Source organism: Leptonychotes weddellii, chromosome 9 (genome assembly GCF_054177405.1).
Source record: "Leptonychotes weddellii isolate Sample4059 chromosome 9, ASM5417740v2, whole genome shotgun sequence".
Taxonomy (NCBI): domain Eukaryota; kingdom Metazoa; phylum Chordata; class Mammalia; order Carnivora; family Phocidae; genus Leptonychotes; species Leptonychotes weddellii.
This window is the reverse complement of record NC_138377.1, coordinates 36,420,313-36,447,613: the sequence shown is the minus strand read 5'-3', so window position 1 is coordinate 36,447,613 and position 27,301 is coordinate 36,420,313. Positions and strand designations below refer to the sequence as shown.

The 27,301-nt window shown below is 42.0% G+C and overlaps 1 protein-coding gene across 3 annotated transcripts in view; it reads left to right on the top strand.

Annotated features, from left to right (window-relative positions):
• DAAM1 (dishevelled associated activator of morphogenesis 1) overlaps positions 1–27,301 on the top strand; it is a 133,918-nt gene that overhangs the window by 92,074 nt on the left and 14,543 nt on the right. For all 3 annotated transcript variants that reach the window (XM_081830437.1, XM_081830436.1, XM_081830435.1), the window contains 12 exons: positions 690–1,023; positions 1,617–1,727; positions 1,851–1,954; positions 3,139–3,205; positions 3,398–3,515; positions 3,944–4,082; positions 4,369–4,427; positions 7,437–7,624; positions 8,183–8,482; positions 8,796–8,903; positions 16,460–16,566; positions 24,907–24,991. In XM_081830437.1, the coding sequence (XP_081686563.1) occupies positions 690–1,023; positions 1,617–1,727; positions 1,851–1,954; positions 3,139–3,205; positions 3,398–3,515; positions 3,944–4,082; positions 4,369–4,427; positions 7,437–7,624; positions 8,183–8,482; positions 8,796–8,903; positions 16,460–16,566; positions 24,907–24,991 (1,720 nt within the window). The remainder of the gene's footprint in view (positions 1–689; positions 1,024–1,616; positions 1,728–1,850; positions 1,955–3,138; positions 3,206–3,397; positions 3,516–3,943; positions 4,083–4,368; positions 4,428–7,436; positions 7,625–8,182; positions 8,483–8,795; positions 8,904–16,459; positions 16,567–24,906; positions 24,992–27,301) is intronic.

The following is a 27,301-nucleotide window of genomic DNA, read 5'->3' as shown; positions in this document are numbered from 1 at the left end:
ATGCCATGGATATCAATTAATATGCAGTAACAAAGACTTGCTTTTGTTTTGTTTTAGCCGTTTATTTATTTAGTTTTTTAAGTAGGCTCCAGGCCCATCATGGGGCTTGAACTCACAAGACTGAAATCAAGAGTCGCATGCTCTATGGACTGAGCCAGCCAGGCGCCCCTTATTTGTTTTACATAGAGGGATTCCAGTAGCATGTCCTACAAAAGAAGAGTTTGCTACAAAATGTTAGTAATATAGATTATCATTTGTTTGACAAATATCCTGGAGCTTAAGGATGCTCTGACTTTCATTGATATGGGTCAATGGTTAACATAAAGGTGTTTAGGGGCTGGATGCTATAATAACACAGGATCAGCAGATGACTTTAACTTAAGACACATATTCTGAGTGTCTTCTTGTTCCTGATTTTACTGTGGTTATATGATCTGTTCATTGTTTTTTTGTATCAGTTGAGATCTGTTTATCTCAAATAGATATTATTTCACATTTCTGGTAGACCTGACCATTGGGTTTGTGCTGAGGAAGAGGTCAGGAATTAAGACTTCATCCATCTAGGTCTTTGGTACTTCAGGAAATACATCTTCCTTTCTCCTGCCCCTGCAAAACTTTTCCTTTAAGGGCTATTAGAAAATTCCAAAGAGACCTAGGTCTGATCCATTTTAACCTTCTTCTCCTGCCAGGTTTGTAACCAGATTCATCGACTTGGATGGCCTGTCATGTATTCTCAACTTTCTAAAGACCATGGACTACGAGACCTCAGAGTCTCGAATACATACCTCTCTCATTGGATGTATAAAGGCGCTAATGAACAACTCTCAAGGTCGGGCTCATGTCCTGGCTCACTCTGAGAGTATTAATGTGATTGCTCAGAGTCTGAGCACAGAGAACATTAAAACGAAGGTGGCCGTGCTGGAAATCTTGGGCGCCGTGTGCCTGGTTCCCGGGGGCCACAAGAAGGTTCTGCAGGCCATGCTGCACTACCAGAAGTATGCCAGTGAAAGAACCCGCTTTCAGGTGGGCATGCTCGCTCTACGCTTTGTCATCCACCCCTTCTGACAGGTGCTTTCCTGGCCCTGAGGGGGGGAGCATAACTTGACATTTCCCTCTGTGGTGATGACTCAAGTGTTTCCTTCCTCTTGGGTTTTAGTACCAGAGTATAATATGCTTTCAATAGTTGATCAACCTGGGATTTTAGATTTACTGAATTTGAAAATATGACCCTGCTTCCTACACATGCTGTAGCAGGTATCTTTTGAATTCATTAAATGCAGTGTTCCCTGAAAGTCTTAACAGGTTGCCATTCTTGATTTAGTATCAATATAAACAGTGAGATCCTGTCACCGTATTTATACCCAAATATAAAAAGCAAGCCAACTCTACAAAGCGTAGTCTTTTGTATTTTGTATACATGTATAAATGAACATAGGTGAGGTTAGGAAGTTTGAAAGTAAGAGTTTTTTGAACTAATTTTAGGAAAAATAAAAGGTGGCTTTCTATGGATTAATGTAATTCTGACTAAACACAAGATTTAAAAAATTTACTTCCGAATATAAAAATTAATAAAATGAGCGTAAGATTAGTGATGATTCAGTCCTTTGTTTTTATAGACGTTGATTAATGACTTGGATAAAAGCACAGGGCGGTATCGAGATGAAGTGAGTCTCAAGACTGCCATCATGTCCTTCATCAATGCAGTGCTAAGCCAAGGTGCAGGAGTGGTAAGAACCTTCCGTACTACTCTTGAAAACATGCATTATTAAAGAATAATCTTTTTTAAAAAGATTTCTATGTACATAGTCCAAAAAGCATAAATATGTGTTTTATCACCCTTTCACTTTCAGGAAAGTTTGGACTTTAGACTTCATCTTCGCTATGAATTTCTGATGTTAGGAATTCAGCCTGTAATAGATAAATTAAGGGAACATGAAAATTCAACACTAGATAGGTAAGTCAGACTGTTATCCTCTAATTCATGCTTTTTCCGTGTACGCAGTGCCTGTGAATTGCATGTGACCTTTCTGTAACATAAGGAGCTGGCCCCCAAATATTAGTTCAACGAATGGTGCTTTTATATTAAGACTTTGTCAGTGAAAGAAGCAGCACATCGTACAGAGAACTTAATGCGGGTTGTGGCATCAGACTGAATCCACATCCTTGTCCTACCTCTTAACTTGCTATGTATTCTGGTCAAGTTACTCAATCTTTCTGAATCTTACTGGTTGTTTTTTTTCCCCCCCCAAGAAATAGTGATAATAATGATGATAATGATGACCACTATCTTTTATGGGCTGTTATGAAGATTAACTATAAAACATGGAATCACTTGGCACGATGATAGGCATTCTGTGAATGTGAATTTTCACTCTGTTGTTCATTTGCTCTTGTTTGCAATCATTTCACTATTTCTAAGATATCCCACTAGCTCTCAGATCTTTCCTTCTACTGCTCCCCTCCCTCATTCATGCACTCTGACATGCTCTTCTCCTTGGTAGTCTATGAACATGTCAAAATACTTTTGCCTCAGGGCCTTTGCACTTGCTATTTTCTCAGCATTAAAAGATCTTCCCACAGATGTCCAAATTGTTTATTTCCTTCTTCCCTTCAGAGAGACCTTTTCCAGCCAGTGTGTGTACACAACTCACCTCACCTCCCATCATTCTCTTTTCCCTTTACCCTGATGTATTTGTCTTCATAGAACTTACCATCCCCAGTATCTAAAATACATAGTAGGGGTTCAATAAATGAATAAGTGAATGGCATGAATATTTCTTTTGTGGTCTTAATTCATCAATCAGGCAAGTGTAGGTATGTGGGCTCATTTTTCCATAAAGGGAGTCTGTGAGCAGAATCTGGACTTGACTGTTTTTGGATTTGATAAACATTTATTATCTACTATGTACTAGGCATCCTAGGCTCTTAAATTTGTCTCTTATTGTGATCTCATTTCAGTCAGAATATGTCTTTTTCCTTAGAACATAGTTAAGCAAAGGCATTCAAATTTTGTTGTCTTATTTCTTTTAGAGAAATCTGAATATTCAGGAAAGGTCTTAGTATTAATGTCCTGATTCCCATGTGCTTATGTTTGTAGGATGTTCTACTTTTAATAGCTTCTCTTTTATTGGATTTCAGACATTTAGATTTTTTTGAAATGCTCCGAAATGAAGATGAACTAGAATTTGCCAAAAGATTTGAACTGGTAGGTATGCTCACAATTATTCTGATTTAACTCATCAACTCAAGGAATTTCCCTGTTGTAATGTGTGTTGAGTTGACATGGACTTGGTATACCTGGAGGATTAGCTCTGTTTGCCTTGGATTTGCTTACCTTGCATTGCAGGTATTGAGGATATTGGGTGTTTGACTTAGATTTCTTTTTCATACGGAATAGGTTCACATAGACACAAAAAGTGCGACTCAGATGTTTGAGCTGACCAGGAAGAGGCTGACCCATAGTGAAGCTTACCCTCACTTCATGTCCATCCTGCACCACTGCCTCCAAATGCCTTGTGAGTGTGTTTGTGACTTACATGTGTGTTTTCAAATGTTTGGACATCATCCAAAGGACTCTGTCTTCTGAACAGTGCTGATTAGGTTGGGTGCACACCAGGGATTCCAGCCTTGGTTTTGTGACAGTCCAAAGTGTCACACAGCTCAAGGGGTATTGTGACATTCCAAAACTGAGATGAATTATAACCTACTTTGATTTTAAAAATAAATATATGCCTTGCAACACATTTCAAAAGGGGTAGAAAATGCCTCTCAGTCACATAAATGATCATTGCATGTCAGAATTCCAGAAACTTTGGGAAGTGCTGGTGCAGATGTTGTAAACATCTCTGGTTCTGTGGCTCCAGTGGGTGACCGCTATTGAAAAATATTCATCCTAGTTTAGAAACAACTTCAAGTATTTTTCCTCCATTCTTTTCTTTTTTAGACAAGAGAAGTGGCAACACCGTTCAGTACTGGCTACTACTAGATAGAATTATACAGCAAATAGTTATTCAAAATGACAAAGGACAGGACCCCGACACCACACCTTTGGAAAACTTTAATATTAAGAATGTCGTACGAATGTAAGTTTCTTATTTTGTGGTCTGTGAAATAATAGTCACCGTGTAAGACATTTATTTTATCCTACTTTAAAATAGCAGCTGGGAGAACTGAAATGTGCTAGACGTCAAATATGAGTTCCTATATATACATATGTAATATATCTGAGTAACGTCCGGGTTTAAATGGCTTTCATGCACACTGAGGGTTTTCTGTGCAGTGGACTATTTTTGTACCTAGAGAGCATGCATTTTGGCAGTGGGCCTTTTATGTTTTTTTGTAATGAATACTCCTTTAACTATTATACAGGTTGGTTAATGAAAATGAAGTTAAGCAGTGGAAAGAACAAGCGGAAAAGATGAGAAAAGGTAAATAATGAGGCCCCGACAAGAGAAGAGGCCATGTTACTGGTTATTGGGCAACTCTGCTCTCTGTATATTTTAGAAATTTGTGCTGATACTTCTTACTGACTTTAGTGCATCAAAAAGTCTTTCCTTTTCTATGTCTTAAGGGCGTTTTTGCCCTGTTTTCTCTTGAATCGAGCTATTTTAGTTGTCCTGCTGATTGCCAAATATTTTTTCCTTTTATTATAATTATGTAAATTTTTTTGGAAGAGCTTGTAGCATTTGCTGTTTGGTATTCATTGATACAAATTTTCTTAACTACTACTCCTTCCAGCCCTCCCCCCGCCCCATAACTGTTCGTCAAGTCACACTATGTTTTAAGAAATGTCATAAAGAACACCAGGGATGACCCAGAATTTTAAAAGAGAAACCCAGGCCACTTGGTTTCAGCAGTCCCATTCACCATGTGACCTTATTTGGCACCAGTTATGAACAGAAAAATCATGTAGAAATTACTGACCACTGTCGATACATACATTATGAGACATTCTTAGACCAGCTCTTGGTGAGTATTTGAATATGTCTTGGGTATTAACACTCAGCATCAAATGCCAGGAGGGTCATTTGTGCCCATCACTGTGCCAGCTCAGAGAATGGACATAAGTTGCCCCACTTCCTTCAAAATACTAGCAACTAAAGTTGGCCCTTTTGTAAAAACAGTCCTATTCCTGGCCTCTGCTCTTTCACTATGCTGGTTAACTGATTTCCTTTTCCTTGTCCAAGTTATTTAGCCACGGCCAGTGAAACACAATAGCACTCACCCCGATATTTAGTGTGTTGAAAAGAGGGTCCAAGAGATGCCAAAGCATTTCCTTTTCCCTCATCACATTTGTCCTTTTCCATTGAGCAGAAAAGCAGGGCCACCACTGAGAGCAGAAAATACTGCATGTGAAGTACACTTCTGTTACAGGTTCCTCACTGAATTCAGATTGCTCTCACATAAGTGAGGTTGCCACATACATTTTCATTAATAGATTCCAGAAACTGCTATAGAAAGAAGAGAAACACTGACTAAAAGGTTGGGGTAAAGAGAGATTATAATGAAGAGAAAATGGTCGGGTGGTACTTTAGGGGTACACTGTAGAGCATGGGGATTCAGGGGTGCAAGCTGAGGAGAGTACCTAGGACAGAAGCTTTGGAGTCATTCAGTCATTTGTTCAGTGGATGCTTGTTGAATGCCTGTATGTGTCAGGCACTGTGCTGGGCTCTGGGTGTGTGCGTAAGGAGTCATGTCTTCTTCTCCACTCTCCTCTGTAAGATGCACGTTACACCCAACTCACAGGGTTGTTATAAAGATTAAATGACAAAACAAATACAGAGACTCCAACATAGTGCCTGGCACATATGGTTGCACAGTAAATGATAGGGACTGTGGTAGGATTCTGAGGTGTACAAGAGGTAATGGCCAAGGTCAGTAAGGTCACAGGGGGTGTGTAAGAAAGGAGGTGCTGTAGATAAAATGAACTCTTTTCTGAAAGCTTCAAGTAGCAAGGCTGTATTAAAGAGGGCACACGTTGATGAATCAGAGTGTGGAGGCTGTGAGGAGATGGGAAGTTCTTTGGACCTGAAAGGTGGAGATAAATGGATGTCCATTGTGGAGAGAATCCTTTCAGCAGCAGCTTACCAGACCTGTATTACATCAGAATCCACTAAGGGGCATTTGAAAACAAATTCCTAAGCCCTATCCTCCCAACCCATAGAACAGACTCCCAAAATGTTAAAAACTCTCAGGTGGTTCTGAAGCACAGCTGGATTTGTCAAAGCTTCAGGACCAATGATAAGAGGCAAGTCTTAAAATTGAGGAAGAGAAATGAAATGGAGATAGAAGAAGGAAAATGGGGTGCAGTGAGGTCGTTTTTAGACACATCTCTGAAGAAGTTGGGGATGCATTCGCAGAGTGGTAGAAGTGGGCTGATGGTTATTTTAACCTCAAGGCTTTAGGCTTGAACTCTTCTCTGTAAACTGGTTTGGGGGGACTCAAAGTAAGAGACGGAGAAAGCAAGAATTTCAATGTGTTATCAGATCAGAAATAGAGACCAATTCTGTGTAGCTCTGCCCCAGTGGATTATATCTCTAGTGGGTTTACTAAATAAAAAGAGTAGGAATTGGGGCCAAGTATTTGAAATGAAAATCTGCAGCCTAAACTTGATCAGTCCTCTTCCCAAAGACCCTCACTCCTGTGAGGGACTGGAGTCAGCAGACATACTGGCAATGTAAATAAGCATTTGGCTAAATTGGATGCCTTGTTCCATTAGAGCAGGATTGGGAAGTCAGTAAAACTACAGCAGAGAGTTAATATTTTTCTCCCCAGATTATGGTGATTCTCATGCCCTGCCCTTAAGGTTTTTAATGCTGAGATGATAACATTTGCTTTCACAAGTTTTAAGAATTATTTATCAGAAGCATGAAATACTTCAAGTCCAAGTAGCCTTCTGAGAGGAGAATGGGAGAGGGGACTCTGTGTTGGGACAGACGCCGTCTGGCATCAGCCTTTCCTCACAGAGCAAGATCCTCCCCTTCAGCCCTGTGCTCATTGGACACGAGCCAGCAAACTAGCTAATAAACAATGGCTTCTCTGGTTCTCATTTCTAATTTGTGAAAAGAGGCCCTTTTAATATTTGTTTTCCCTAGAGTGGTTAAAGGGCCATTTTTATGACAGGATCCTGAAGTAAGTACCAAACAGGCCCTATTCTCCTCCACAAATAGGTGCTCACACTAGTGTCCATCTTCAGAACTGTGACTTTAGAGTCTCTTCCGTATTTTACAAAATGTAGCTAATAACGTTGTTCATCTAAGGACCCCTCCAAGCGCGAACACCACTGAGCCTGCAAGTCGCTCCCTTTGATGGAGGAGAGGAATAATATTTACCCAATAAAGAGCCTCACAATCATCCTCAGCCAATTTTCTGTTTAGAGAAAGCGCTTCAGCTTTGAAGAGTCCCCTGTTTTCATGTCCCATTGTTTTCTTGTGTAGAGCACAATGAGTTACAACAGAAATTGGAAAAGAAGGAGCGTGAATGTGATGCCAAGACCCAAGAGAAGGAGGAGATGATGCAGACCTTAAATAAAATGAAAGAGAAACTTGAAAAGGAGACTAGCGAGCATAAGCAAGTCAAGCAGCAGGTGGTGGATCTCACGGCACAGCTCCACGAGCTCAACAGGGTGAGGGCTGGGGCCGCGGGCCGGGTCTTCCGTTCCTGGGCAGCTGCCGAGGCCTCACTTACCCTGGAGCCCCTCACCTTAGGCAGACAGCTTCTGCCTGGGGGAATAATAAATCCTTGTGATTTATCGCAGTGGTTATAAGACTCACTCCCTCTGCTATCGTGTGGGTTAGGCAGCAGAGGCGGTGTGGGGTGTGCGTTTTTAATACAGATCCTCTAATCAGAGCAAAGCAAAATCACATTGACTTCTTAAAATGAAAACTGATTCTGTGAAAACCAAACCATGATGTTACAAGAAGTGAGAGATACATGAATGAATGAATGCTTTACAGATAAGCACTGAGGTCCAAAATACAAAGAGCTGCCTCAGTCGTCCATGAAGACCCTAAAGTCCATTTGATTTACTGCCCCCTTTAAACCCATTTTCTCAGAAATGTGAATTTCTCTATAACACACATTTTAGGCAAAGTTTCAGACTCAGAATCATCCAATGAATTTACTTCTTCCACTGACCTTCTCTTGTCTTTTTTTTTTTTTTTTTTTTTTTTTACCTTTTCAGAGAGCTGTCTGTGCTTCAATCCCAGGTGGACCCTCACCTGGAGCCCCAGGGGGGCCCTTTCCTTCCTCTGTACCAGGGTCCCTCCTTCCGCCCCCACCACCTCCACCCCTGCCAGGTGGGATGCTTCCTCCTCCGCCCCCTCCCCTTCCTCCAGGCGGCCCTCCCCCTCCCCCGGGGCCGCCTCCCTTAGGGGGGATCATGCCACCTCCTGGTGCTCCACTGGGTCTGGCACTCAAGAAGAAAAACATTCCTCAGCCCACAAATGCCCTGAAATCCTTCAACTGGTCTAAGCTGCCCGAGGTAAGCCATTTGTTCTAATTTTCCCTCTAATGGATAGCATTAGCAGCTCACTATGTTGTGCCTGAAAAGGGAAACAGCCCTGGCTATTAAATGATTTCATTTTCTAGTATGGACTCGGGTTCTCACTAGCTCAGATATTTACGTGATAAAACTGAAATAAATGACGTGTTGTTTGAAGCCAGCCCACTTTGAGCATCTGGTAGAATGAAAAATTAGGGATAGCAGCACTTTGAAGAAAAATAAATAAATAACCACGTCTGTTCTTTTTGTGTATAACTATAAACTCTAGAACTTATTAACTTGTTGTTTGCAGAATAAACTGGAAGGCACAGTATGGACCGAAATTGATGATACAAAAGTCTTCAAAATTCTAGATCTTGAAGACCTGGAAAGAACTTTCTCTGCCTACCAAAGACAGCAGGTAACAACATGTGCTCTCCAAAATGCTAAAAGAGGAAAAAAAAAAAATCATGTCCTTGTGCACGGTCCCTGGGCCATCTGCCACCCCATGATGTGATAGGCATCTTAGTTCTAGGCTGTTGGGTCTATCCTGGTACGTTCCTGCCAAGCAGTGTGGTGTGTATGTGTCCACATGTGTGTCTAGGTGCCCGTCAGTTATGTGTGTGAACGTGTTGAAGCTCATACCCTTGTCTCCATTGATGGAAGGAGTTCTGTATATTATTGTTATCACTTGTGCTTAGCCCAGATGGGTCACCAGGAGCATATACTCTAGGAGAGCTACCTAACTTGTATTGCCCCCTCACAGGGTTTGTTTCTCAAGCCATTTTAGTTTATCTGGCTTTTAAATATGTATATCAAAGTGGTTATTATTGGAAGTGGACTGCTCTGAAGTAGATGGAATCTTTAGAAGGGCAGAAGCTTGTAGATAACTAGAATTTGGCAGCTAGCTAGAAACTTGGAGAGGAGTTTTGACTGTATGTCATGAACATGATAGACTCAGAAGTGGGGCTGGGAAGGCAGAGTAAGTTGGTGGATGGCACTGATATGGAGAGGACCAGAGAAGCTTCTGAAACATGAACAGAGCGTTTGTGGTGCCAGTGAGAATACTAGTGATACTTGGTGCTTTCTGGCTCTCCGTGTCGATGTGGCCAGGTAGTGAGCATTACGCCATAAGCCCCGGTCACATCTGGGTGGTACCTCTTACTCCTGGAGAGGGCATCTTAGTAGATCCTCCTAACGGTAGACCAGAAGAGGTCACAGGACGGTGGCTGGGTACAGAGAATTTCAGAAGAACAGGGAAAAGGGGGAGTAGAGTCCCAGTCAATCAGACACCTGGAAAGGGCAACATTGTATCCTAGAGTATGAGCAGAAAGATTCTTCAGGGTGACTGAAGAGATGCTGCAGAGAGCAGAGCACATCTTAACTAGGAACGCATGGATGCCAGGCATCTGCCCAGGGGCTTTCCTTGGGCTTTGCTGCGAGACCTTTAATGCCTGCATGAATCATGCCCGGGGGTTGGGGGGGGCATCCTCAGACAAGCTGCACACTTCCTGGTCTGCTTAGGCTGGGCCTGGTTCTCAAGAAAGAGTGTCTCAGAACAGAACAAGCAAGCACCAGGGAGAAGACGGACTGAGGCTGGGGAGAAGCAAAAGCTGACAGGTTTTTATTTCAAAACCTTTGATGTATCTGAAATTGAAGAGAAGAGGTAGTGTATGCCTTTTAGCCAGAATATTTTCACTGAGAGGGAAAGCCTCTCCGCAGTGCATTTTAGGCTATGTTAGTAAAGTACAAAAATGCAGGTAGTTGTCTGCTATGGTAGCATGACCCTAAAACAGGAGCCCTCAGCTGGGACCTCCCTCCCTCCCCCATAAGTATGAAGCTGTTGTACACACAAAGGAAAACAAAGAAAAAGATGGTAAGACATGGCCAGTAGAAAGCCAGACACTTTAACTTTCAAAGGACAAAGGGTATGTTTTAGGGCCCTCATATGGCAGGTGCTTGGATCATACTCATTCCTGATTGACTGCAATGGGCCTCCTCACTCTGTCTTTCTCTGCTGACCCAGGAAGGTGTTCTCTGGGCCTTGACATGAAGTCATAGGACATTTAACAAATTTCCTGGTAGATTCAAATGATCTTCTGACCTCATTACACATCCAAGTGATTTCCCACTTCAGTTTTAGTCACCAATACTGGTCCATTCTGGTTGCCTAAGGTGAAGGTTTGGGAATTCAGAAAAGTAAATTAAAAGAAGGAAAAACAGCAGTTATTCCAAATGATGCTGTCCAAGTCTGAGCATGTAGGCTGCATTTATTATGAAGGCAGGTGGTTAAAAGGCCCAAGTTTACAAGACTTGTAATTAACAGGCTTTCAGCAGAAGGTGCAGAAGGATGCTGCCAAAGTGCTCTGGGACAAATATGTGGACAGTTCTCAAGAGCTCTGGGAGACAGGGTTGCAGAAAGCCTAGCAATTGGGTAATTGTCTCCTAGCAACCAATCTCTGTTTAAGTAATCAGTAGTCATTCCAGTCAGTATAGACCAGAACATTTCAGTTGTACTTAACACTAAGTAGATGGGTAAGTAGAATCATTTGTGATATTTTCAATAGCACTTCCTGGAAAAAAATTTCAACACACTTGGCTCAGCTTAATTGAAGTATGTTCCCCCTCTTGCTGCAAGAATTTGAGATGAGATTTTTAAACCACAGGTATATTTCCCAAATGAAGGTAATTGGAGCCATTTTATTGAGTTTATTGAATGTCGAGAGACAAAAGAAAAATACAAAGATGCAGACATTCTAGTAGGAATATGTAGGACAGAGTAAAGGAAATGGGGTGCCTGTCATTGAGTGTTCCCTAGTCTCCTATCTAATGGCAGTGTCTAAGACCCGTGCATTTTCATTTTAATCTTGGCAATGCACTATGTAATTATCATCACACTTGAACTGCTCTCTTTTCCACTCCCAAATGAATACTGGGAGCCTATTTTTTTCTATGGTATCTCCTCTTTCTTCCCTCCAGTTATAAAACCCTGGTCAGACTGTCTGAACTTCAGCCAGTTGTTTGAACAAGTTAGTATCTCAGAGAAGCAGAACACATGAATACCATTACCTGCATGCCTGTAACAAGAACACTACACAGAGTAAGATTTTGAACAAAATCTCAGGTATGAAATTAATATAATTTAGGTGAACTCTGGTTAATGATATTTAGGAGAGATTTTAAATAAATATGTACACATACATAACATATGCCCAATTGATCTGAGAAATATTTTATCATTAAAATCAAAGCAGATTATTTATAATGTCCACTTTGTATATGAAATACTTCAAAGGTTGCAAATGTATTAAACTGTTACACAGGCTTACAATGCAACTTGCAGTATAAAAGCAAAGAGGACGACAATCTGCAAACAACCATAATATAGACTAAAAAAGGATGATATTAAGTATCTACTACATTTTTGGTGCCGAGTATGAAATGCACAGTCTCAATCTCATCAACCCCAAAATTTGGTTCTCAAGGCGCTCTTATACTTACTTTTTATTTAACCCTCACACCAGCTCTATGAGGTATTATTCCTATCTCATCAATAATAGAAATATGGCTTAGCATATATTCAGTGTCTGAACAGGTGGCACAGCCAGGTTACAAAGTGGCGTAAATTTTCAGTTTCGCTTTGTTCTGATGCCTGGTCTTGTTCATGATGAAAATCAGGCTTTGTAAAGGATTTTCTGTAATCCCAATTTTAAGAATAAGACCATTTCTATTCAGGATTTTTTTTTTTTCAGTGTGGCTAGCAAAGGTGTACAGAGCTGATTATGTAAGCTTATGTGCCACATGAAATGGAATTTAATAGTGTGCAGTTATTCCCCTGCTTACATTCCAGAAGTTCATTTGATAGTCAGTTATCTCAGAACCTCTCTTTCTCGTTGAAACTATATTATGCGTGATTTCCAGGCCAACCACAAAAGACTTAATACATAATGTGCATTGCATAGTAGTACTATTTCAGATAGAGTTAAACAATATTCATTTTGGTTTTGTGGGAAATTTTCATGTTGAGATGTTATAAATTCATTCTCCCTATCCATGCAGTTGGGTAGAGGAAAATGAATTTCCTATATACCTAAGGGGAGTCATATCTTTGTAGCAATAAATTAACAGCTCATATCTCCATTTCTTCTCCCAGTTCTTTGCCTGAGGACACTCCTTCTTTATCAGCATATAGTATAACATTTGAAAGCCTCTCAGCTCTGATTTAGGGAACAAAGGATAACTGTTATCCCAAGCTCCAGAATCTGACCTCTCCTGCTAATATGTAAAAGACAAGTCATTCTTGGGCTCCCATTTGGAACATTCAATGCTATCTTCTGATTTTTTTTTTTTATATAAATGGTCAAAGAATTTTTTTTTCTTATTCTTTTTACATTTTCATTATTCTGTAGATCTAGATTTCACATTGAAAAATTATGAATTAGGATATTTTCAATAATCTTGGCCCTTAGCCATGGCACATGAAGAAAGAAGAGAAACTTATGAATGATTGTTTTTCTTAAACCAAGTATAAGGTAGAGGTTCTGTAATTGACTCCATGGTAAGAGTTAATTAAAGGCAGGATTTTGTATAAATAGTATGTATTTATATGAATAGTATGCATTTTTCTAGAGAGGGATCCCTAGCTTTTATCAGATTTACAAAGGGACCTCAACCTCAAAAAGATTAAGAACCATTCAGGTAAGGATTATTATTATCTGTGAAGTGTTATCATTATGTCATTGCAGAACCTTATCTCTAAGAATCTATCATCATTGGTTCCTGAAAATGCAAGTCCCAACTTTCTATTTACCAAAGCCCTACACCAAAAATCATCTGAAAGAATCAGACATCCTGTTAGGTAGAACCAAATATAGGTGATCCTGCATTGTTTGGCCCAAGCCAATTAGTGAATAATTTAAAGTTTCAAAAAGAATGATAACTTATTGGAAAGAGGCCTGGGGAAGCATCATTCTTTTTAACATACCCCCTCTAATAAGCTTTGTGATTTCATTTAAAATGTGTTGGTTAAAGGGCCCCTAAAGAAGGGAAATCTCAAGGCTAACAATTAACTGAAGTCTCCCATGGCGTTCCTCATCCTCACCTCTGGAAAGATAGGATATATTACTTAGCTTTTAACTGTTACACTTATTGCTGCTGCTGGTAACAAATGGGAGATCTTGACCAGCTGTGAAAAAGAGAGCAATAGGAGAAAAAATGGGCTTGATCGACAGCTTGAAAGATAATTGTATTGTATGATAGCTTCCAAGTATTGAGCTCATAAATATGTGTCAGGTACTCTACAAAATGCTTTACACGAATCATCGTGTTTTATCATCACAGTAATAATCCAGTTGTTAATTCCATTTTGCAGATAGTAAGACTGAGCTGCAAGCCTCACACCTAATAAATGATAGATGCCTGATTCCATAGCCCACGACGGTAAAGGTCAGAAGTCTTAATTTTCTGACAGTGGGAACTTAACAGAGACTTAAGTTGCTAGAGAACTTCATAGAAGTTTCTTCTTTGAAAGCCAGACGCTAAGAGCTGGATCTAAATTCAGCTAGCAACTTGTCTCTTTGAGAGAGAGAAGTTGGATAAGATGACTTCCTGGAATTCACGTCACCGTAGTTTTTCCTGCCCTTGGAAAGAGACACTGCTTTCCGAGGGCAAGTGTCCTAAGGAGTTTCAGAGTAGAAAACCTGGTGGTTACAACCGGGACAAAAGAAAACCATGGCATCAGAGAAGAAGAAAGGTTTCTTGTGGTTATCCACTTATTTTTAAATGCCATTCTAGAGAAGCAATTCCTCCTTGTGTGGGTGGAGCAGAAGAGGGACACGTTTTCTTTCCTGCTGGAAATGATGTGGGACAGCTCATCTGTGTAAAATTGGCCTTAGCTGTGCAGCCGGGGCCAGTGAGGCCTTGAGGAATCTGCTGGGCAACTGCTGGTTGTGCAAGCCGTTGGCCTGGAAGCTGGGGTGTGTTTTGCACACCAAAGCTTTACTCATTCCAGCATGGCAGAAATATGTAAAGAAAGCTGTTAACTTTCTCTTAATGTGTCAGTTACTTCTTCCTCTTGCTCTTCTTCGCTCCAAGTCTTGTCTGGAGCATTTCAGGAGGAGGCTACTGACCTTGTGTGCTTGAACAACCCTGAGGCAGCTGGGACAGGGCCATGAAGGGGCTGCACACCACATGATCACTTACTGTCTCTTACTTGCACGTCGGTCTTTTTCCTCATACCTACCCCCCGTGCCACCAGGCATTGTTTGGACTCTGGGGATATTGAGGGTTAATATTATTGACGTATATTGTTGAATTTGTCTGGTGTATTTTCTTAATCCTTCCTTATGGCACAAGAAGACAGGAGATTATTTCAACCCAAAACAAAAAAAGCATATTTTGCTAGTAGACATGACCATGGGAGAAGTTTCCCCAAGTTGGTGGAATTGATGGATATTTTCTGCTTCAAGTGAAAATCGTCATGTTGAATAAATGGAGCCCATTTCTCTTTCAAAGAGAATTTGTTCCTTTCCCAGCTTGGGTCTTTCTGGAGTATCCTAAGTCCTTTCTTCTTTGAATTTGATTTGCCCCCATTGAAAATTGTGTACAGCACATGTTTTCTCTCTTTCCCCAGAATGCTTAGTTCCGTGCTCTTCATTGTATCTTCAGCCAGCCTCCCCCATCTTCATCAACTCTCATTGCTGGTCCTTGGGGCATAAATCCTCTCTTACCCTGTGTCACTGATTTCCTTGACTGCTTTGACTTTCTCCCACTTGTTGCTGTGATTTCTGAACTGCATGTGTCTGATTTGCCTTTTCCATGCCTCTGCCATGGCTGTAGGATTTCTTTGTGAACAGTAACTCCAAGCAGGTAAGTAAGCAACCACGTAAACCTTGCTTACTATAACTTCTTGGCTCACTATAAGCTCAGAATGTCTTGGTTATCCAGTTTTTTTTCAGATAGTGTAACGCAGGGCTTAGGTAATTCCGCGTTGGGTTTCAATTCTTAACTGATATTTAGAGGTCTGCCTGAAATCTCAGCCTGACAGAAGACAGTTGAAGTTTGATCACATGGTGCCTCTTACTATAAACTCCATATTGTCTTTGTTTAACTAAACTGTTACACAGTTCCAGAGCTCTTTGGTTTTCTTACATTTTAAAAATGCCACGATCCATTTTTAAAATTGATTCTGACCTCTAATAAAATTAAACTTTCTATTTATCAAGTTAGTCTGTATTTTTCACCTTGATGCCCAGTTTACTCAAATAGTATTTTATATATAATTGGGTTTTTTTTGCCTCTTCCACCATAAATTATTACTGGCCATCATTGCTTACAGCTTTTCGTACAGCAGCAGCAGAGTATGCAAAGTAGTGTTTTGTTGTTAATTCAAGTAATTTAACTAATGCCTTGAACTGCCCCCTGTCTGTTATGCATCAGACTCCAGGGTGATGAAAGGTACCATCTAGGCTTGGGAGCTTCCTGTTGCACATGAGGACGTTTGGGAGGCTTTATTGTTCAGCTTTTTGAGTGGTCAGGATGCAAATGGTTCTGGAGTGAATGGGCCCTGCAAATGGCTGGGACTAGCAATGGCAAGCCTCAGCCGAGCTTGATTCATAGTGACAGTTCTTCTGTCTGCTATCCATAGGGATTTGGGGGACAAAAGGAGTGCACCACTCACTGATAATTTATGCACGCTTAGCATCTTCAACTTAGAGATGCACTTTGTTCTTCCAAAACTGCTTTTTCAAATGTGGGTGGTCAGCTTTTCTTACTATTTCCCTTTGTCAACTCGATTTTAGCCTTTCGTTTCAACTCCACCGCTTCCCTGTGCTCCCTCCCTCACCATCTCCGCTTCGCCTGTGTGCGCGCGTGTGTGTGTGTGTGTGTGTGTGTAAACAAAATACAAAGGAAAAGTGTGTATCTGAAGTTGGAATGTCCCTGTTTGACTTTGATGGATTTCTTTCATGCTCTTTATAGAAAGAAGCAGATGCCATTGATGACACACTGAGTTCCAAACTTAAAGTCAAAGAACTTTCAGTGATTGATGGTCGGAGAGCTCAGAATTGCAACATCCTTCTGTCGAGGTATTGTTGGTGTTGAATAAACATTTCTGGTAGGACCAACTTTCCTCTCCTGTGGCTCCAAACCACATGTTTGTACTTATTCTTTTAATTGGACTCTGCTGAGATTCAGTTCTTTGGATTCTCTTCTGTCTAAGGTGAGGAGAACTCGTGGCCCTTACTTTCCCTGTGTGGAATGCATCAGAGCTGGATGCTTCCTTTCTCAGAGTTTAATTTCCACAGACTCCAGAAGTTAAAGAGCAGAACATCCCAAATCAATGTTTTGTTTATTTTCCAGAGAGCCTGTAAAATGGACTTTACCTTTATTTATATTTCCTAGCTTTAGAGATATTTTGATTGTTGAGTAACACTGTCCCAGAATCCGCAACAACGATGACAGCTCTTTGTTTCATTTTGCTTTTCTGTGTCACCTTTTTATACTTCAAGTTTCTGATTTCATGCTCTTTTTGAACATTTTTATGACTAAAGAGATACGTAAATCTCAAACCCCAGTGAAATGCTAATTTATCCATTTCAGCCCTGTTCAGAAATCTTTCTCATAATTAACGAACCATCACGGCCTTGGAACTTGAAAAGAAGAAAGGAAATTTGGGAGGCTGGAATCTGCTTGTAGCTTCAGGCACTGTGTCAGGTCATCCTGGGCATTTCAAGTAGCTTTTCTGTATCTAATTTCTTCTTTTCTCTAGAAGGGACTTTTCTGTCAGGCAAAGATACTTAACGCTTATGAGGTGAATGAAGATCCTGAATTTGGGGGCATTAAGTATATGTCGCATTGGTCACGTTCTGGAAAGAATGTTGTATATGTATTAAAGCTGGTGTAAGGTGGCTTCGCTTTCAGGGAGAGTAAAGAGGGAAGGTGGCAGTCTTTATTTTTTATTTATTCAGAGAGTGCAAGCAGGGGGAGGCGCAGAGGAAGAGGGAAAGAGAGAATCTCAAGCAGACTCTGTGCTGAGCGCAGAGCCTGATGTGGGGCTCGATCTCATGACCCTGAGTTCATGACCTGAGCTGCAGTCAAGAGTCAGACATAACCGACTGAGCCACCCAGGCGCCCCGGCGGTCTTTATTTTTTAGATGGTCTTACAGTGAGTTTCTTTTAACACAAAGCACTGCTGCTTGGTTTACAGCATGGAGCTTGATTATTAGCCAGATATATATGACTTTAGGGAGCAAGTGTTTCTTTTAGTAAAAGAGAAACTGAAGCTTAGTGAGATCCCTGAGTTTTAATACAACCAGTAAGGTAACATGAACCATCCTGTTAGCATTTCTTTTTTTTTTTTTAAGATTTTATTTATTTGACAGAGACACAACGAAGAGAGGGAATACAAGCAGGGGGAGTGGGAGAGGGAGAAGCAGGCTTCCCGCCGAGCAGGGAGCCTGATGCAGGGCCCCATCCCAGGTTAGCATTTCATTTGTGCCTCTGGCTGGAAGCTGTGTAAATGGCCAGGCCCTCTACTTAGCCGCATTTTTTCTCCCTGAACACATGCTCAGGAAGATACTAATGAAAAATCTGAAGGTCTACTTATTTTTATCTTCAATGGTATGTACAGTTCGTTTTGTTATAATTTCTTTTTACAAGTCACATTCTTAATAGTGACATTAAATGAAAATTTGGGGAAAGTTTTTTTTTCCCCCTAAAGCCTGGAATTTCTGCCTATATTTTGTGCTTTTGCAGTCTAGAGGAACACTTTTAAACAGCTTAACAAAGGGAGCTATCACTGAATTTCTATAGTACTTAAGTGCTCGTCGCAGTAAAATCTGTGACCCAGTTCCTCATAGACAGATTATTCTCAGCATGAGATGTCAGTGAGGATAATAATACTAACACTAGTTATAGATAAGGTTACAACTCTTTCTGGCAAATTTCCCATCTCATTATTGAAGGAATTATTTCCAATTTGTAGTGTGCCAATTTCCTTGTTACCTCAGAAGTGTCAGAGCCTAAGGTGACTTAGAACTTGTGTGTATCTAAACTCTCTCTGGAAGATAATTTTGAGAAATTGCCTTGTATCTGTTAAATTATCTATTAAAATCCAATTTAACAAATGAGTGTTACTATAATGAGCATAATTAAAAAGCGTATTGTACATAACAAGGTAATTTTGAGTCCCAGTTGACCTTATAGCGATTAGACCTTACGGATCGGGTTCTAAAACCATCTTTCCCACAGAGGATTCAGCCCTACATGCTTTTCTGCTCCATGATCAATGGGTTGACTCCTGTCAGGAAAGCACAGAACTGACCTGTAATATGCTATGTGGTAAAGGTAATAGAAATGAAGCAGATTTCGTTTTTTTGTTTGTTTGTTTGTTTGTTTTTTAAAGATTTTATTTATTTGAGAGAGAGAGCATGAGATGGGGGAGGGTCAGAGGGAGAAGCAGACCCCCCGCTGAGCAGGGAGCCCGATGCGGGACTCGATCCTGGGACTCCAGGATCATGACCTGAGCCGAAGGCAGTCGCCCAACCAACTGAGCCACCCAGGCGCCCCGAAGCAGATTTAGTTTTAATTTGGGTTATATTTAGTTGTTTAACCAGTCAGCAGTTCACCTTGCTTTCATTCCCCCCTCTTCGTTGGCAATGCGTTACTACACACGAAAGGAGCTAGGGACTAGAAGGAAGAAAGAAATCTATGGAAGTGTGTGCGATGCTTTTTTCTTAGAGTTACCACTTGGGAGCATTTATTTTCCTGGCACTAGGCAGGGTGCCACAGAGTGGACTGAGACTTTGAAAGTTCATGGCTCACTGGAGAAGAGAAACGACAGGCACGGTGGCTTGGGAACAGCTCAGGCCTAGGCTGATCTGACCAGAGGAGCCAGGAGCTCAGCCAAGTGAGAAGGACACCGACGGGGCTCACCAGAGAAAGGGGGCCTCAAAGAGCAATAACGGTTACAGGGTGGGGGCGGGGGGGTGGGGGGGGAGGCAGTTCCAAAGAGGGGCGCCACGGAAGCCAGGGCACCCGACAGGTCAGCGCACAGCTGATGAGAGCCCTGCGATTGTAGCAATCATCAGTCATAAAGAATGAGACTGAGCAAGAGAGCCCGGGACCCATGCCTGGTGCCTTGGTGAGGGCATTGCTGAGCCAGGGTCAAGCCGTGCCCTCCTCATCTGTAGAAGGGAGATGGGCAGAGGACTGGCCTTGCGGTGGGCTCTCGGTGTGGGAATGTTAGACCTGGTGCGTGTGAAGCAGTTGCTGCTGGGACCCGCATGCGGTCACTGCTCAGTCAGTGGCCTGTGATCCCATGGGATCGGGAATTGGTGCAAGTTGTTTTAATAAGGTCTGAAGTCTGCTCTCTAGGGTTTGCAGGACAGGTTGGAAGGGGTCGAGAGCTGGCCGCGAGAGCAGCCACTAGATAGGAGGCCCTTATGTCCAGGTGAGACCTGACGAGAGACAGAATTGAGAGAGACACGACCCTCAGTAGGACTTGGACACCAGTGTTGTGCATGGGGACAATGAATAGGAGTGTTTCCAAGTGGATGTCAAGATTTCCTTCCTTTCCACACTTACTGTCTTTCTTCTTTTCTACGTATTTCATTCCCCGAGACTGGCGACCCTGTCTGTTTCTTACCTTGCTGACGAGGAGTTTAATTCCCAGCAACACCGTGTTCTCCCCATATTCTACCACAGTATAAGCCTGTGGTGTATTCCATGGGGAATATTTTAATGAGCACATATGTCTGCAGCGTTTGGTTATCCCTAAAAGCTCGCCCTTACCTCCCACACTGAAGAAGTTAGTGGACCCTTTGGTTAGAGCACCTGCCACAGCCCTGCCCAGAGCAGAGAAGGGAGTCAGAAGGAAGCCCCTCCTGTCCCACAAGCAAAGTGGGGGAGGGACATGCGGGCCCTATACATGGAACTTGCCGCCTGAGTGGCCAGGATCACTTGCAGCTCCCAGGAAGAGACTGCCTGGAAGGTGTGAGTTTGAAACAAAAGCTCCAGGCCACGAGGGACCCTGCCTGTCACAGACTTGCGAGTGGAATGGACATGATGTTCCTCAAACTAAGAACCCCTGCCTCAGGCTGCAGGCGGAGCGAGCAACAACTTACTGGGTATAGGTAGGCGGCATGTGGCAATTTTTTTTTTTTTTAAAGATTTTATTTATTTATTTATTTGAGAGAGAGAATGAGAGAGAGAGAGAGCATGAGATGGGGGAGGGTCAGAGGGAGAAGCAGACCCCCCGCTAAGCAGGGAGCCCGTTGCGGGACTTGATCCCGGGACTCCAGGATCATGACCTGAGCCAAAGGCAGTCGCTTAACCAACTGAGCCACCCAGGCACCCCGGCATGTGGCAATTTAAAATTCACTCTGCTTTATTCCCTAAAACAGACCTCTCCCATCCCCCCCCCCCAAAAAAAGAAACTTGGAAGCTGGTTTATATTGCAAAATGAACCCACCTAAAATACACTTTTATGAAGTGTTGTGCCGTTCGTGTTTTCCAGATGCTCACTTAACATGGCAGCCGGGGTGCAGTAAACCACACAAAGCTACTTTAAAGTGGGGAGATTTGGCTTACATCCACCGAAGCAGACCTAAGGCTGATCGAGCCATCCATCCCTAACTTATTTTAATTATGCCTGAATGTTCCAATTCTCTTGGCAAATTTTTGAAATACCTGAGTGGAGCAAGGTAGACTTAAATACTGTTTTTAAATGGCCGGTTTGTTTCCTGCCTTGTAAAGAAAGTTGAGGTGGATGTCTCAAAAGTTGCCACCCTGCAGCAAACCAGAACACTGCCAAGCTTTAACAGCAATTAAAACGTTAGAATTGGTAGAGTCCTTAAATTACAGAGATTAGCAACTCATTCTGTGGATGACAGATGATATTAAGAACCCGGCAACCTACAGAACCATCCCAGAGGGCGGAGTCCCCTTCTCCTCTTTCCCCGGGGGTACAGTTTCTTTGTCTGCTCCAACAGGCCACATGCAAGGCAGTATGTTGACAGGTAGATTTTCTTAAGTACTATCCATTAAAGTCCCGAGTCTCTTTGTGGGACACATAAAGAGAAACCAAAATTGTTATGAATTAGAGCCAGTGTGTAGTCCAGACAGCCTCTGGGGGTTGAGAAGCATAAATATATACAATTTCAAAAGCAAGAAGTTCTGCACTCCATATGGGGAGCTAATGAAATGCAAATCTGATACTTCAAGTATTGTTCTCACTCCGATTTTCAACTCCTTTTAAATGCAAAACAGAAGGACTCAGCAGAACCACACCGTAAAGTAGTTTCTTCAGCTCAGTGTGAAAAGGACACGGAACTAATTTATTTTTTTCTGACAAGTGGAGCTTTTCTCAGGACGACTGTAGATGTTTCCACAGCCAGTTGGTTTTCATTAGTGGCAGTTTCAGCCTTCCTTAATGTTCCTCTTCCTTGGCCTTGCATGGCTGAACTGCGGTATTTGCTCTAACTGCCTCAAAGCCTTCCGTGTCCTGGAATTGAGGGCTACCCAGAGCCTGTTCAGTGAAGCCAGGATACGGTTTTTATTCTATCATATGTCTTACCCATGCCAGTTCGGCTAAATTGTTCCCGTTAACTTGGGGGGTTTTCCATCATGATGTTCTGGTGAAAATGTTTGCGGGGTGATGATTGTCCCAAGAATGACTAAAACAGTCTGAAGTCTGTGCAGGTCCAGGGAATTAAGACGGCACCACACCTCCAACTAGGTGATAGAATGGGTCTCATTTTAGAACATGGGCAATTTTAGGGCACCTGGGTGGCTCAGTCAGTTACGCCTCTTAAGACTCTTGATCTCGGGCGCCTGGGTGGCTCAGTCGGTTAAGCGACTGCCTTCGGCTCAGGTCATGATCCTGGAGTCCCGGGATCGAGTCCTGCATCGGGCTCCCTGCTCAGCAGGGAGTCTGCTTCTCCCTCTGACCATCTCCCCTCTCATGCTCTATCTCATTCTCTCTCTCAAATAAATAAAATCTTTAAAAAAAAGACTCTTGATCTCACAGTCATGAGATCTAGCCCTGTATTGATCAACGCACACTCTCTCTAAAAAAAAAAAAAGGCAGTTTCACATATTGCCAGATGCTATGTTTGGATTTGAAAACATGAGATAAAAGAGAATGCTACTAGTACGATAAGATTCACGAATTTGTCTCTTCCCTTTCCTACTTATTGGCACATGAAACAGCATTCAGTGTAACTAGCAAGATGGCTGGTTTAAACAAGATCATGTCAAAATCTAGAGAAAGGGACAAGCCAAAGTTGTCCAGAGCGGGGTGTGCATCGTCCCGCTCTACTCCAGGGTCCTTTCCTCTTTCTGTGACCTTTGTGTCCACCCCTGCACTCAGGCTGCCCTCTCGTTTATCTGTGAGAACACGAGTGTTTCAGCTTATTATTTGATTCTCCCAAACACTATAACCACCTTTAAAATAAGAACCCTGTCTTCTAATTCTTGGTTAATACTCCTGGGCCTAATCGATGTTGTGTACAGAGAGGAAACTGGTGAAATGATGGGTGTGAGAGTGCTTTGGGAAGTGTTCGTGATAACCCTACTAAGCACGGTGTAACGATCACGTAATTGCCTGTGAATGTGTAGGTTACATTACGAAAGTCCTGCTGCGGCATGTCCCCGGTAGAGTAATACCTATAGTTTAGTGAGCCTTATCCATGGCCAGGCAGGGTGCTGAATGCTTTACATGCAGTATTTCATTCTGTAGATGAGAAAACTAGGCTTAAGAAAACCTTCATCAAGGTCACACTGGCCCGGCATTGTCAGCCAGGACTGGGGCCCAGCCTGATGCCAAAGCCCCCACCTTCAAATGTTCCCCGTGAAGGCTTGCTCTGTGTGTGTGTGTTTATGTCTTTATCTCTAGGCCTAAATGTGATTTTTTTTCTTGAAGATCATAGACTAGAACAGACCAAATAATGTTAATATGCCACTTTAGTGGTAGTTTAATAAGGAAATAAGTTTTGTTTTTTTGTTTTTTTAAGTAAGTCTGGATCTAATGCTTACAAATAGAACAAAAGAGTGACTCTGTTGTTCTAGCTAATAATCTGATTAAGACTTTTACCCCTGGTTAAGACTATTGGTTGTGTCTAATAAAAACACATTTTTACAAGTATGTTTTAATTTCATGCCTCTTCTTTATAGTCCACACTTTGTTGTGCTGACACAAACAAGACATAAATCCTTATTTAAATTAGTAAATCATATAAATTTATGGTAAACAGAAAACAGATTTGTGGTTTTGCATAAATTCTTCCCTAAAAGATATTAACTAGATAAGCAGATTTGTAAAAGGAATTTGGGGTTAGGAATCAAGAGTTTCGTGTTTGGGGCACCTGGGTGGCTCAGTCATTAAGCGTCTGCCTTCGGCTCAGGTCATGATCCCGGGGTCCTGGGATCGAGTCCCACATCAGGCTCCCTGCTCCGCGGGGAAGCCTGCTTCTCCCTCTCCCACTCCCCCTGCTTGTGTTTCCTCTCTCTCTGTGTCTCTCTCTGTCAAATAAATAAGTAAAATCTTTAAAAAAAAAAAAAAAAAAAAAAAAAAGAGTTTCATGTTTGTGTTAGATACTGCCTCTTTCCATATGTTTGACCTTGGGCAAATCAGTTAGCCATTCTGAGCCTCAGTTTCTCCTTCCATTAAAAAAAAAAAATGAGCATCACAGTTATTTTAAACCTCTAATGAAATAATGTATGTGAAAACTCCTCATGAAGTGCCTTATGCATTTTAGCCTGCATATTAACTATTGAACTTTTTAATGATAACAGATTTCCACCTATCTGAAAGCAAACTTTAAGCACTCCTAATGAATAATCAAGTTCAGAATTTAGTTTTTTGGGGCACTGGGTGGCTCAGTCGGTTAAGCATCCAACTCTTAATTTTGGCTCTGGTCATGATCTCAGGGTTGTGAGATCAGGCTCTGTGCTGGACGTGGAACCTGCTTGAAATTCTCTCTCCCTCTCCCTCTGTACCTCTGCTTGCGTGTGTGCTCTCTCTCTCTCTCTCTCAAATAAATAAATAAATCTTAAAAATCTTAAAAAAAAAGAATTTAGTTTTTCTCGGTCATCTACAATTCATGGATACTATATATTAAAGAAATCAGTGTGTTTTCCCTGTTTCTCATCCTCCAACCCCTTACTTAAGGAAACTAAACAATAGAACATAACAGCTTTGTTCTCTGTGTCAGCAGAGCATTACGGAGTCCTGAAAGAATGTTAAAGCAATTTAAAAATACTATTTTTAGGTGTGATATTGTCAGGAAATAAGCTTTCCTTAAGAGATTTTGAGAAAAACAGTTCTTGAAAATCAGCAGCTGAAGTAGCAGAAGGAATTATCTTGCATTAAATTTTAATACTCAAGCCAATATTGTTAACAACAAAATAAAATATTCTTTATCCAGGTTGAAACTGTCCAATGATGAAATCAAACGGGCAATTCTAACAATGGACGAGCAGGAAGATCTGCCCAAAGACATGTTGGAACAGGTGAGCTGCCAGACATATCTCAGAGCATAAGTGACAACTGGCTTTCAGCAGGGAGTGGGATATTGAGAAAATCTGGTTGTTGCTGGTGGATAATTTCCTCATCTCTGAACCAAAGTTGAATGTGGCTGTCTTAAGAGACTTTATTCTCTTGTTGCTCCTCAAAATGTTGGGTGAAAAAGAAGGTCACAAGTTTGTCAGATGCCTGGGACCCACAATGCCAGATTCGGTCCCTCGTGCTGCAATTAAGTTATTAAGCCTTCATAGGTCATGCACAATTTATTAGCTTTAGGGAAGTCTGTTGGACAGGAATATGGAGCATCTCACTAGCACTATGAGATCACAGACTACTACATAAACTGATTCATTACTGAATCCTTAATATAGTTTGTGTCTTGGCTGTGACTCACCATTCCTACACCACAGGAGTTACTGTTAAACCCCCTAGCTCTATCATCTGCATCAAAATAACTCATATTAACCATGGCCAGACAAGCTGAATGGAGCGACTTAGCCTCTCTTCATGCAGTATTCCTGTAACACGTTCTGTGGAGCTGTTCCAACTCTGTTATGTGTTTCTCAGCAGCTTTGTTCAGTTGTCCCCTAAATGACAATGTTGTTGAACTAGCAGTTGGTTCAGGGATTATTACCTGTCTCTCGGTCTGGCCCTAAGTTTTTCTGTGCTTCGTGGAGATCATCTCCACTTTCTGAGACTGTTCTGTCTGCTTGTCTCATTGTCCTTCGTACAAAATCCTATTTTGCATGATTTTGGTTTAGAGGTCCACATCTGTTAGTGCCAAGTCCACTGAAGGCTAACTGTGGACCCCAGCGATCATGATGCCAGGCTGAACTTGAGGTCTCAGCTGTAGGCATGCTTAGCTCCCAGAAGCAGAGGAAGAGGCTGTTTTGTGTTGATAACCGTGATCTTGGGTGGCATGGCTGCTTATGCATTTTCCATAGTGTTCTCACTGCTGTCCGAAAAGGCCTCTGACAGAGAAGGGAGGAGTGATGTGTGCGGTGTCACCACACCCCAGTGCACCTGCCCCACCTGAAACCTGCAGCTGCAGTCATCCTGGGGGAAACCCTCACACTTAGCAATGGAATAAGTTGTCATGCTGTCCTTTCTGAGGTTTGACTTCGTTACCAATAGTCCATGACCCTGTATCCAAGCCTGTTAGGATACTTTGTGTACAAATAGTTTAAAAATAATTCCTAAACTGAAGATTAATTTTTTAGAGCATTTTACAGCTTCTCTGCACACCCTTCCCTCTCCGTCTGCAACTAGTCCTAACAAGGGTCTCTGCCTGGAAGTGTGGCCCAGACCCCCTATGCCCCTCTCCAGCCCCCAGCTGGCCCTGCACTCTGGTTGCCTGCATCAGAAGCTGCTCACACAGAGGGAGGAACTATGCAGAAAGCTGCTTTGGTCCTTAGGCCTTCAGCCCCTGTTGACAAGGTCATATGTTTAAAATTCCACAAGATCTGTTTACTGTGAAATCGCATCCAGCAAAATTCCTCCTTGAGGGAAGGGATTTCAAGATCTTGCCAAAAGGGCTTACAGTGCAAAGAGAATGTACTTCAAATAAATACAAGTAAGAAAATCAATCTACTGAAGCAGAATCTGGGCAAGTGGGAAACTTTTGACCTGGTCTACCCTGATAATTCTGTGTGTCTTACTTTCTGGTCATCTACCATACTCTTTCTTTTCCTCCTTATTCTACTCTTCTTCCTCTGCTTCCTCTTCCTTCACACAGTACTTCTCCCAGACAAACTTGAAGCTAGCATCTCTTTACTCATAGTTATGATTTGCATTTGAACCACATCATTCCCTCCTCTCCTGCTTTTAGCTGCTGAGCTCAGAACTCAGACGAGATTGATACCCTCCTCTTTCTTGGAATGCATACCTTTCTCCTCATTCCCAGGTGTTTGTCTAACTCTTCATTCCTCTTTTAAAACTATCCATACATAGTCTATCACTTGACTCTGCTTTGGGAAGGACTGAACCCTTAGCATGTGCCTCTCACAGTGTCCTAAACCAAAGAGAGCTAGTGATTGTGTTATCGTGAACAGGGGCCTATGGGCTTAGCACACACAAACCAGTGTGTGTGTCTTGGGGGTAGGGGGAGTCCCTAAGACTAGAACTGAATTTCCTTGCACAGTAGATAAAAACAAGGGGAGAAAACAAGTCTTTTTCTCTCTCTTCCTTCTCCCTTCCCCTTGCCTTACTACCTTCCTCCCTTCCTCCCTGAACTGAGGAAGAGCAAGAAGATATTTGTCCTGTCCACTGGCACCTTTTGAACACAGGAACATAAATGC